The sequence below is a fragment of the Euphorbia lathyris genome, chromosome 3 (assembly GCF_963576675.1).
Source record: "Euphorbia lathyris chromosome 3, ddEupLath1.1, whole genome shotgun sequence".
Classification (NCBI taxonomy): Eukaryota; Viridiplantae; Streptophyta; class Magnoliopsida; order Malpighiales; family Euphorbiaceae; genus Euphorbia; species Euphorbia lathyris.
The window spans coordinates 75,143,103-75,155,187 of NC_088912.1; the positions used below are offsets into that span (position 1 = coordinate 75,143,103).

The 12,085-nt window shown below is 35.6% G+C and overlaps 2 protein-coding genes across 3 annotated transcripts; one reads left to right on the forward strand and one right to left on the reverse strand.

Annotated features, from left to right (window-relative positions):
• Positions 1 to 405: 405 nt before the first annotated feature.
• Positions 406 to 5,850, reverse strand: LOC136222302 (protein ROLLING AND ERECT LEAF 2-like). Its single transcript, XM_066009904.1, has 4 exons — positions 4,548 to 5,850; positions 3,616 to 3,791; positions 1,888 to 2,111; positions 406 to 1,325 (listed from the first exon to the last, which is right to left on the reverse strand). The coding sequence occupies exons 1-4, from the start codon at positions 5,608 to 5,610 to the stop codon at positions 548 to 550; spliced, it is 2,241 nt and encodes a 746-aa protein (XP_065865976.1). The 5' UTR covers positions 5,611 to 5,850; the 3' UTR covers positions 406 to 547.
• A 3,326-nt stretch (positions 5,851 to 9,176) lies between these two features.
• LOC136223555 (uncharacterized) lies at positions 9,177 to 10,658 on the forward strand. 2 transcript variants are annotated; one of them, XM_066011622.1, is made up of 5 exons: positions 9,177 to 9,322; positions 9,496 to 9,596; positions 9,669 to 9,757; positions 9,832 to 9,984; positions 10,346 to 10,658. In XM_066011622.1, the coding sequence occupies exons 2-5, from the start codon at positions 9,497 to 9,499 to the stop codon at positions 10,499 to 10,501; spliced, it is 498 nt and encodes a 165-aa protein (XP_065867694.1). In that variant the 5' UTR covers positions 9,177 to 9,322; position 9,496; the 3' UTR covers positions 10,502 to 10,658. The 2 variants fall into 2 exon arrangements, with proteins under 2 accessions (XP_065867694.1, XP_065867693.1); XM_066011621.1 differs by having other exon boundaries at positions 9,179 to 9,596.
• The last annotated feature ends 1,427 nt before the right edge of the window (positions 10,659 to 12,085 follow it).

Below are 12,085 nucleotides of genomic sequence, written 5' to 3' on the forward strand. Positions count from 1 at the left end.
GTTTACGTATCACCACTTGAATAGTTCATGTTTAGTATGATTTTAGACTATTACAAAGATATTATATTCTTTGTTAATATCTATTTTATTTCATTCCATAAACCAAAAGTCACTTTCGTGTTTGAATTTGGAGCATTATGACCAATTGCATATAGTTCCTATGGCTGTTTGTCCACGAGAATGGGAGTTTTGAATTCATCTCTCTTCACATTTAATCAGATTTTTTTGCCTCGGAGTATATCTACACTTTCCCAAAAACCTTAAGACTTTATATAATGCAAATATAGCCGGCAGACCTCAGCATGCCACGCAAAGTCCAACTATTCAATTTTGATGAGCTACGACAAAGGGATTCTGGCAAACAAATGCTGAAATGTATAATTCATGAAACCAGACAAACAAGAATCCATTTACAATTTCTGTATAATCATAGCAATAAAATTAAGAGCAATACAATGTATAACACAAGCATTTCTTTTCGCAAGTTTATTTTTCTCGTGGGTATACAAGCATATTATAAAAAAAACTATAAAGCATCATATGTTTATCATGAATCTTGGCTTGGATATGGGTTATCTGCTAGGGATCTCAAATTACTGTACATAACCGAGCACGCAAGAGCAATTTCGGACATTGCCCTGAAAAGCTCGGGCAACCGATGTTTCAGGCTTGCCAAAGATTTCTCCCTCACCTGTCTGCAAATCTTTCGGCATTCTTCCTCATCCTCTTCCAACTGCTGCCTCAACAAAATCACAACAGTCTCCCTCTCTTCCTTAGCAATCTTGAGAGGGTTATCAGGCTCCAGTTCTTCAATCACTCCATTTTTCATGCACCAATCTTGGTATTGTCTGCCCTTGCGCTCGAGCTCCTTCCGTGTGGCTTCACATTTTTCTCTCATCTTTATCTCTTCGTCCTGTTGATGCACAATGGTCTGTATTACAGCAGCAAAATTGCTTATTGCACTTCTTGCAACCTCATCCGGAAGTTTGTCCAAATCATCATACCAAGCAATGACAAGGTTATGAATTGGTGGATTCTGAACCCTGGGAGGAGAAGAAACCTTTTCTTTCAAATTGCTCTCAATGGGGATGAGATTTAGCTTTAACCAATTTTGTAGTGCCCTTATGTATTCTTTCTGATAATCTATAAGTCGACAAAACTGTGTGTGCCAATCACGCACAACTCCACACAGCTGAATTGTACGATCATAATGATATTCACTAGTTTCTCTCAGTGCTAGAGCACCGTCTAATGCTTTCAGGGCATATACAATCTTCGACTGGGTTTCGTGATGATATCGCATGGTTTCCCACATTGTCGCCATCCTGAAATTCAAAACAATAACTTTTTTACTTCAAACAAACTTAGAAATTTACATTACTGAGCAAAGAGAAACAACCCAACAGATAACAAATTGAAGCACATGTGAAGTGTATTAGCAAACTGCAACATTAAGCTAACAACAAACTTGATGGTCATACACTCATACTGTCATAGCAGCAATGTTAAGTGAGCGTGTTGCATGTGCAACTATACTTTAATAAAAAAATTACGAAGTGTTACATCTTAGAATATCTAACAAAGCTGATAGGCAGAAATGTCATGTACTATGTCAGGCACGCCAACGTTCACATATGGTATTAATACAGGATAGCATATAAAATAGTATAGTCTAGCCAATGAGTGCATGTTCATAAGGGTTTTTGTATAACTCCTTATCAAAGACTCTAAATTATTACCAGACTTGTAGAAAGATGAGCAAAATATGTCCATCACGTTGTATTAAATTAAATGCCAATAAAAAGTTTGCCTTTATCTATAAAAGATCCTGCAGCTTCAACAATTTAATTTTTTCTTAGGGTGAGGGTGGCGTTGAAAGCAACTTACCCATCCACAAGCTGAACAAGTTTCGGATATAATTGTTCGTCGCGTAAACGATTTATCTCTGCAACTGTTGAATCCATTGATTGCATGTCTACAATGTATCTTGTATGCAAATGACTTACAGCTGCTTTTAATTTCTCCAGTGATTCAGGATTGCTGCCCCGTTTCTTCTGCTTATTTAGCAAGGCAACCTTCTTTTGATACTCATATTTCATAATTTCACCTGCCTAGCCAGAAGCATCCAACACCAATATAAGCTTCTTTTAGAAAGTTAAAACACATTTTACTTCAAAAGTTGCAAAAGGGGATAATAGGAGATAAAACAAAATAGCAGAATGGAAATAATAATTTAAGTAAACTTAAGCATTTGAAGTCCCATTAGATTCACCTTCAAAATGAAATTGAACTATAAGGATTACATACGCAGTATGGCACTCAAGGAACTGGATTTCTTTATATAACAATTATGTTTGCCTTAATAATTATCTGTGAAAATGACAACAAACTAACTACGAAATTAAACGGTACCTACTGCATTTAAAAATATCAAAATCATACAAATAAATCTGTGAAAATGACAAACTTTTAACTATGAAATTAAACGCTACCTGCTGCATTTAAAAATATCAACATCATACAAAGGTGATTCTTGGAATGGGGCATCCCTTTTCTATTTTTTGGCTGCAATTCAAAAGTAATGGCTAATGAAATTACAGCGTCGGTATTCTTAGTTTACATAAAACAATTTCCTGTGGTCATGATGCTCATCAGGAAGTATTTTCAGTAGGACAAGTGAAGCATCAACAAAAACTAAATACTGATGAATCAATAAACCATGCAGTATTGTCAGAAATGCCAATTCAAGAAAGTGAAAAGGCAACTTTTATTGTTATGGATATCCTAAGGACTTTTTTCACTGTATGAAGAACAATCGGTTGGAAGTGAACTCAAAGTTTTGCTTACTGACAGCACAAAATCCAAACTCAATTATGTTCGAATGACAATCTAGAAATTCATTACAATCCAGAGAATTCCTCTAGCACAGTAGAAGAATTTTTCCAGAAATATAAGTTAAAGAAGTAACAGAAATATGATAGAAGATTTCCCAGTTTGAAGGAAGTCGTGAAAAAAAAGGCTCAATACATAGTTACACACCTAAACTTGTCATTTTTTGACGTTTAGCACACTGAACTTATACTTGGACTATCATACACCTAAACTTGTCAATTTTGAACCTCCGACAACCTTATTTGTTGACATGGCATGGAACATATTTAGGTGAAAGTTTAACTCCGCGGTGCCATGTCAACTTTGAATTCTGCCATATCAGAAAATAAGGGTGTCGGAAGTCCAAAATTGACAAGTTTAAATGTGTGATAGGTCCAAGTATAAGTGTAGGGTGTCAAATGGCAAAAGGTGAGGTGTGTAATGTATTAAGAAAAAAAATTCTGGTGAGCAGATATTGCAATTATAAAAGTAGTGCTCTATAAAGCTGCAATTTACTGATTAATAACTAGTTCAAACAAAGAAACAAGACTTCGGGTATTGCAACAAAGTTGAGATCAAACAAGATACATAAGTAGCCCAGCTAATTCAAACAGCCACAAATAAGCAAACAAAAACGTCATTGATATTATGGACATGATATAATGAAAGATAATGTTGACTATTAATGCAAGTTCTATAGCATATAAAAGAATGTTCAGAACCACAATAAACATGGAAACATACCTTCACTTCATCATAAAGTTTTTTCTCCCAAGCTAACATCTTATCCAACACCGTAGCATGAGTTTCATTCTCCTCTGTATCGTAATCATCCTTACCATCATCAACGCTAGGCAGTCCTTTAAATGAACGATTCCAAGTGATAACACGCATGACCCTTTTAGAATGATCAATATGTCCTACAACACAAGTAGCAGGGTTATTTTAATGTCTAAGGTGAGAGATTCAAAGTATTCTCAGAAATCACCAGAAAGGACATAAGGACCAGTATCCCTGTGGTATGAGGTAGCCCCATCCCACTGCATATTTCTATAACTGCCAACTACAATCTCTTTGTAATTGTTGGGTTGCTTCCTCGAATACTTTCACAATAAAAATGCCAAAAGTTTTGGAATGACAAATAAAACTAATCATAAAATAAACCTGGAAAAGGATTAAATAAATGAGGGGAAGAACTCAAAAATCATCACTCACACTGATAAGTATAGATAATCAAAATCCTAAAAAGGTGAAAAAAAAAATAATGACCAAAACATTGTCCTGCTTACATAATAATCAACGACTACTCAGCAAGTCCAACATCCCATTTATTTTAATGAAGTGAAATTCCTATCTCCCTGAATAAAGATCATGACTTTCAACACATATTAAGCAACCACTGCACCATTTTCAATCATCCCCCATTTATTTACAGATAATGCTAGTTATAATTTCAACAACATAATTTGATTTCTAACTGTATCACATGACAAGAAACAGCTAAAAATCCTCAATTTTGATCTAATTTCGCAACCAATCAAGTCAAACAAAAGCAAATACACAAGAAGCACAATCAAAAGTCTAAATTATTCCTCCCAAATTCGCTAGAGGCAATATTTTACCAAAATATGAAGACTAATTGAATCACATTAACAAACAAGACAATGAACCATTACCTCGATTATCAGCAAAATTAGAGTGATAATGCAATCTTGTAGCCTCCAACATCTTGGAGACCTCATGGGCACCTTCAGACGCCTTCAGAAAATGATCATCAAGATCTGAAAATACCTGGATCAAACTCACCGGTTTGTAAGACCTCCTTCCCATTTCTGCACCTCCTTTCTTCACTCCCTTCTTCTCCCCCGCCGGCATGGGCATGGGCATCGGCATCGGCACTGGCAACTCCACCGTTTTCTCCACCTTCTCCTCCACAACCAATACAGGCTCAGGCTCAGGCTCTGGCTCTGGCTCAGGCTCTGGCTCTGGCTCTGGCTCCTCCTTGTCCTGTGGAGCTCTGTGTGTCTTCTCTTCAAATTCCTTCCTACGCAATTCCTCCACCGCCACCACTGGTTCTGCTAAACTCGGGCCCCGCATGCTATCCGGGGGCGCAAAAATGTAATCACCCCAAGACATACCTTGATGCATAGTTGTACCTCGCATCGCCTCCTCTTTCCATAGTTGTTGCTGCGGAGGAGGAGGTGGCTGTTGCGGAGGCGGTGGCTGCTGCGGAACCTGTTCCGTTTGGTTGTAAGGATGATGATTCTCCTCTACAGCCATTTTGTTACTAACACTACCTCTGTTACTACTGCTACTTCGCTTCCTTGTCAATTTCTCATTGTCCTGATCTTCGAACTCCAACTCCTCGTCTTCCATTATTGTAGGCCCTACCGACTTCGATTCCGCCTTCGGTTTGATCTCTGGCATGCTCACTGCTCGCTGCAAAGGCACCGTATTCTGGAAATTCGGTAGGGGCGGAGGCGGGGGAGGGATCTCAATAGACGAAGAAGTTTCGGGAACTGAGACCGAGGCGGCTGCTGCGACTGAGGGATGATGAGAGAACTCTCCATGGGTGTAGTCGCTGAGAGCAGCGCCGGTGTTCTTTAAGCATATAGCGTAGGCAGAGTGAGCGGCGGCGAAGGCGTTACGACTGGAAACTGCTTCTTTGATGAATTGCTTCCGATCTTTACAGCGAGAGACGGCTTCTTCATTCTCGATCTTGGATTGAGTGCAACCCATATTTCGATCTCCACTCAAATTTACAGTTGCTGTATATATAAATTAAAATCAAAATTCGGAATTTGAGGTTCTCGATTATGTACAGATTAGTGTTGCAAAAAGGAAAAGAGAAGAATCAAAATTCAAAAGAGAGAAAAGAAAAAGAAAAAAGATAGCTTGACAAGTTTCTAGCTAAAGCTGCTTGCCACTTTTGGATGCCAATAAAGCAGAGTGCCGGAATTTTGAGAGGATGAGTGGATGTCGTTTTGGGATGATAATGTCGTTTCGTATACGCTGGAGTAGCAGTTATTTTGGTACTAGTTGAAAGGAAAGGTGAATGGACAACGGAATGGGGATTGATGATAAATGTCGGCTTCTGATTGGCTGGATTCCAACATAACTAACCCCAAAGTCAAACCCATAAATTATACACTCCATTCTTTTTAAATTAACTTTCATTTTTAAATTAATTATATATGATAACTTATGAACGAACTTCCGTCGGAGCTCCACCTGTGGGGCGTTGTTGGGTTCGGTCGGGCATTCTAATGGTTAAGTCAGTAAGGTATAAAATAGTGATAAACTGTAAGCACAACGTGTAGAAAGTGTACATTAATACTGATAACATCGTGATATTATCCTAGGGATCAAAAGGGATATTCGCCTGAAGAACGTCACGTGTTGGTTACCTAATACGGGAATACCACGGCGTATGGAAACAAAGGTATCCGGCGAATCTATGAGGCGAATCTCCAAGGACTCACCAAAAGAGACTCGCGGGCGAACCTATGAGGCGGATCTCCATAAACACTTAATCCGCCATTAGAACGGCTGGGCCGATCTAGCAATAAAGGCCATTAATGAGCTATCAATTAGCTAACCGCCAACTTAAGAGTAACCTGTAACCGCCATTAATGGGACATTAATGGAGACTTTCTAGTTACCAAAAGTTACAACTTCATGACTATATATAGCCTATGTCTCAGGCTATCAAGGTACACATTCATCTTTACCCTTTGTCAATTCAGTTTGCACTCTTGTTCCTCCTTACTGACTTGTGATGTCAAACTATTTATACTACGATAGTTGTAACCATCAATCTAGTAACTTGACAGTCTTCCATTAATGTCACTTTAATGGTAGTTACTATGTTCATTCAAGTGTGACCAATAACTTATGGAGCTATTATTTGTCATTAATGGTTTCGGTTTTCCATATGGGAAAACGACGTCGATATCCTTTGGGTGGATCAATGTTGGATGGCGGGTCTCCAAAAATATGGCGGTTTGTCAGTCTCTTTAAGATGTTTGGTAATCACGAGGCATATCTTTTAGATCAATCGAGTTATTCGGTCTGACCAAATAACCCGTGACCCAATATAAATCTGGTTTGATGTCTTATCTGATTATGATAACATTGCAAATAATTGAAAATTATTAACTAATAAAACGATAAGGCTTGTGGCATGCTAGTAAATATGCTTTGTAAATAGTGATAACGGTCAAATTTGACGCTAATCAATCAAGCCAATCTTAATTGATTGATTTTTTTTAAATGTAATAGTAACATAATATACATTCAAGACACTTTGATAAAAAAAATGTGATTATATTATATGTGAAATACTTAATTATTATTTTTTGGTAGAATGAAATACTTAATTATTAATATTTTAACAATTTTTTATTACAGATTTGCAAGTAATACATTAAGAGAGAATTTGTTTCAGTTTTTTGGAGGAGTGTTTAGCGTTTCACTCCAAACCGCAAGAAATATAGCATTTGGTTAGGTTTATACAACCGCATCGTTTAGTATTTTCTCTAGAAACTGCATTGTTTTGGAGCTTTTCACAAAAAAGTTTTTTTTTAAGATTTTCATGAACAATTGTTTATAGTTAAATATTTGATAACTTACGAACGAACTTTCGTCGGAGCTCCACTTGTGGGGGCGCTGTTGGGTTCGTTCGGGGGCACTCCGATGCTTAAGTCAGTAAAGTATAAAATAGCGATAAACTGTAAGCACAAAGTGTAGTTTAGAAAGTGTACCTCAATGCCTTGGGATCTGAGGCTATTTATACTAAGATAGTTGTAACCATCGATCTAGTAACTAGAAACCCTTCCATTAATGTCACTTTAATGGTAGTTACTATGTTCATTCAAGTGTGACCGTTAACTCATTTATAGAGCTGTTACTTGTCATCAATGGTTTCGGTTGTGATCTGTTACTATAATGATGATAAAATGATACGTATGTAAAGTGTAGATGACAATATTCATGACCAAGAAACCAGTTTGATGAATTATTTCTCAAATTGGCTCAACTTGTCAATGTTAGGGGTAAAATTGCTCTTGGCTGCTAACGTTATGGGTATAATTGCACCATTTTAGGTGTTAAAGGTAAAATTGCTTCTAGCTATAAACATTATTAGTATTTTTGCACTTTATCCTATTATAAAATAAAAAAAATATGTTACACGAATCAATAAAAATAATCTATATAAAAAATAAAAATAAAAAAATTATTAAACGTAACAAAACTTTGTTCTTCAGGTAATTATGTTGTGGAAATATATATAATGTTAAAGAATAAACATATTTTGTGGAAATAAAAAAAATAATTTTACCAATAACTAATAACTAAAAACAGTTGTTTATGAAAATTTTCAAATATGAGCTTTTCGTGAAAAACTCCAAAATACTGCAATTTCTAGAGAAAACGCTAAATGATGCAGTTATATAAAACCTACCCAATCGTTATATTTCATACGATTTGAAGTGAAACACTAAACGCTCGTTCGAAAACAAACCCTCCCAAATATGACTTTAATTCATGGCAACAATCAATTTGAGATATGAATGTGATGGGTTTTTTAGCCCTTGTTTGGAAGGAGGTTAATGGGAGTAAATGAGAGTAACGAAATGTTAAGTATTAAGTTAACCTTATTTGGGAGTTATTTTTTTAGAGTAAATGGAGGTTAATGGGGTTAAATGTTTACTTTTTCTAACCTCAAAATTGGGGGTTAATGGGAGTAACGTAGAGTTTTTTAATTTTTTTTTTGTCAAATTTAACCTTCATTCCTCTCCATATTCAAACTCTCAAACAAAGTTAAATATTTAACCTCATTTACATCCTATAAACTCCCAAACAAAGTTAATTTTTTATTTTCCTTTCCATTTCCATTATCTCTTTTAACTCCCACTTGCATTAAACTCTAAACTCCAAAACAAAAGGCTTAGGCCTTGTTTGGTAAAAAGCGTTTTGGGATAAAAAGAGCGGTTTTGACCAATTTTAGATGTTTGACTACTGAAACCACTGATTGGAGTGTTTGGTGGAGAGAGGTTTGGGAGAGAGTTTTGGGATGAAAACGCTAATTTAGAAAAAGCTCTTAAAAGAAGCTTTTTCAATTAGCGTTTTGGAATATTAAAATTAATGGATTTTTTTAACCCTAATAGATAGACTTCCTCTTCTCCTGCGCCAAAATTAATACTCTTATTCGTTTTTTTGCACAAACCGCTATGATCAATCAGCTAATGTAATCAACTAACAGTTAATGGCTAACTTAGCTTTAGTCTGTGAGCAAAGTCTTTTAGTATGACAGAAATACCCTAATCAAAACACTCCAATTTTGCCGCCGCCTGCCTGCCTGCCCCATATTTGCGTTGCTTGTCAACAATATCCTCCGATTCCGATCATTTTTTCCCTTCTCTTCAGACCAGTCTCTTTCTATTCAATTGTAAGCTTTTCTTCTAATCCTATTTCCAGACCAGTCTCCGATACCCTAATTTACACTTGTAGCTTGGTTAGGTTGGGTTGCGCTGCTATTTTCACACCATCTGTTTGATAAAATTCCTAAAAGAGAATTGCATTTTTTTTTTTGTCATTTGTCATGTCTCAACATCTACGCAGTATGGATGTTATGGCTGTTCCCGCTCTCCAATTCAAGGCTTGTGATACGTTTGGGAACCACTCCACCAAATCTTTTCAGTCTCTACCCATTAAGACCAGGAGTTAGTAGAAATTTTGAAATTACTTGTTCATAGTTATTTATTTTGTTGATGATGCATAGTCGATTTTGGCAGATTTTGAGGTGATGACATTGGTGGCAAAACAAAGGGCAAATACTAAGAAAGAAAGTGCAAAAACCATTAACCTAAGGAGGCGAAAAAAGGTATGCTGATGTTTCCTTGAAATGATTTTGTTGTTACAATTGTCTGCTTAAAACCTTTTGAATGATGTGAGCAGTTGAATGGAACATCAAGAAAACCAAGGCTATCAGTGTTCTGTTCAACTAAGCAACTATATGCTATGCTGGTAGATGATGAAAAAAAGAAATGTTTATTTTATGGAAGCACTTTGCAGAAATCTTTGAATCAAACTTGTTCTTCTACCACGCCTGTAAGTATTAGTAGACTGAGTGATACCATTTTATGTATACAAATTATTCGGGCAAATTATACGTTGTGTCAATGCGCCACGTCAGCAAACGTAAGCAATTTTACCACCATAAAAATCAAAATCAAAATTGCTTACTTAGCACATTGATCACTCAAAATTACTAACGTGGCGCGATGACTTTACATTGGCCGGTTAACATTTGACTTTTTTTTTTATGGTGGTTAAATTGTTGACTGATCACAATTACATATCGTATCTTTTAATGGGAAGTCATCCAAAAAAATTTGAATGGATTTATATATAAAATTAAAGGTTTTACACCAAATTGTCAAGTCATTGCTTCATTTTCTTCTGTTCATAGGAAGTTGCTCAACGCCTTGGTGAAGAGCTTATTAAGGCTTGTGAAAACCTTGGCATCAATGAAATATCATGTTATGACCGCAATGGTTTTTCTCGAGGGGAAAGAATCGGAGCATTTGAGGTTGCAATTTCTCGACATGGATTTTTACTCAGATAGTCTATTGCATCATCTCTGCATTGTTGTGGGAGAGGAGATGGATTAGTTTATACACCTACTAGTATATTATGATAATAAGCTTAATGTCAATTTGTTGTTATCACTATGTGAAGGTTTGGTGTGTATATGAAGAAAAATGACCTCCCTCAGCAACCTATCTGTATAGTGTTACCAAAACTGCATATGCTTAGTGTTACCAAAATAGCATATGCTTACAATTGGTACTTCATGTCAAATCAAAATAAAAAAAGTTAGTTATTGCGAAAAATAAAATATATAAACGGTCTAAATTTACTTGGTCAGTGACTGACAAGTGAAAACTGTTGATAAACAATATTATATTTATTTTCAGTAGGGTAGAAACCAAATTAAAAAAACAAATTTATATCATTTGCCCTTTGAATTTGTCCAAAAAGTTTGATTGACCTTTTGAACTTTCATAATATCTTGATAGCACTCTTAACTTGCATAAAATGTTTAGTTAGCCCTTTGAATTTGTGTAAAATGTAATCAATTAATTACTCGGTTGTAAAAAAAGTAAGCTACATTGGAAGATGTGTTGTACGCACATTAAAATGTTATTACATAATTCACATAATAAATTAAAAAGTAAAAAGTAAGTTCTTACTTTTTTAGCTGTAAAACTTGTTTTCTCTAATATTAGAATCACATAACTCGATTTTGGTTGTTTTACTTTTTTTAAAACTGCATGCAATATATTTTACTCATTTAGCTTACTATTTTATAATTTAGTGATTAATTGATTATATTTTATGCAAGTTGATGGAGCTATTGGGACATTTTAAAATTTTAAGGGGTTATTTAAGCTTTTTTTTTTTTGGACAAATTAAAGGACAAATGATGTATTAACCTAACGAAAATTTGGTTGGTGGGAATCGAAATTAAGGGTGTACCCATTTTTCTTTTCACTCTTATTTGTTCATCCCTCCAACTTTCATGGATAATATTTCACTTATACACATTGTTACCGTAGTTCTTAACAATGAATTTTTAACTAATCTTCTGGTCACTTGAAAACCACAACAGACGTTAGAAAAAAGGGTCGGTGTTTGGGTGAATCTTTTCCAATATTAAAGTCAGTGATGTGACAGAATATCAAGCTAACACCATTATAGAAACAGAATTATAATAATTGAAAATGAGATACATGTGATCTTGGAATACCTCTACTATTTAGAAGTAATTTGAGCTGCACTTTGAACACGTGGCAGCTAATGATAGATCCTGGGACCCTACATTTGCGCGCCAATATATTTGTGAAAGTGAGGAGCGTGTGTTTGGAATCCAATGTGTTATTGGTCCACGTGTCTCCAAACACTCATCCAAAGACAGCCTTCGGTTATATTAAGATGTTCTGAAGTTTTGACTTTGGTCAATCTTCAATCAAGGCTAACCATCACCATTATTTTGAATGGACCAAGGTCCATTTGAGTTCTTCGGGTCATGATAGGTTTTTCTAATAAAAACCCAGATGACATAATACCATATCATACATTAATTAAGAAATATAGTTAATAGACTATTCGGTGTTTGGTTGGATTTATGCAATATCACCTTTAGTTT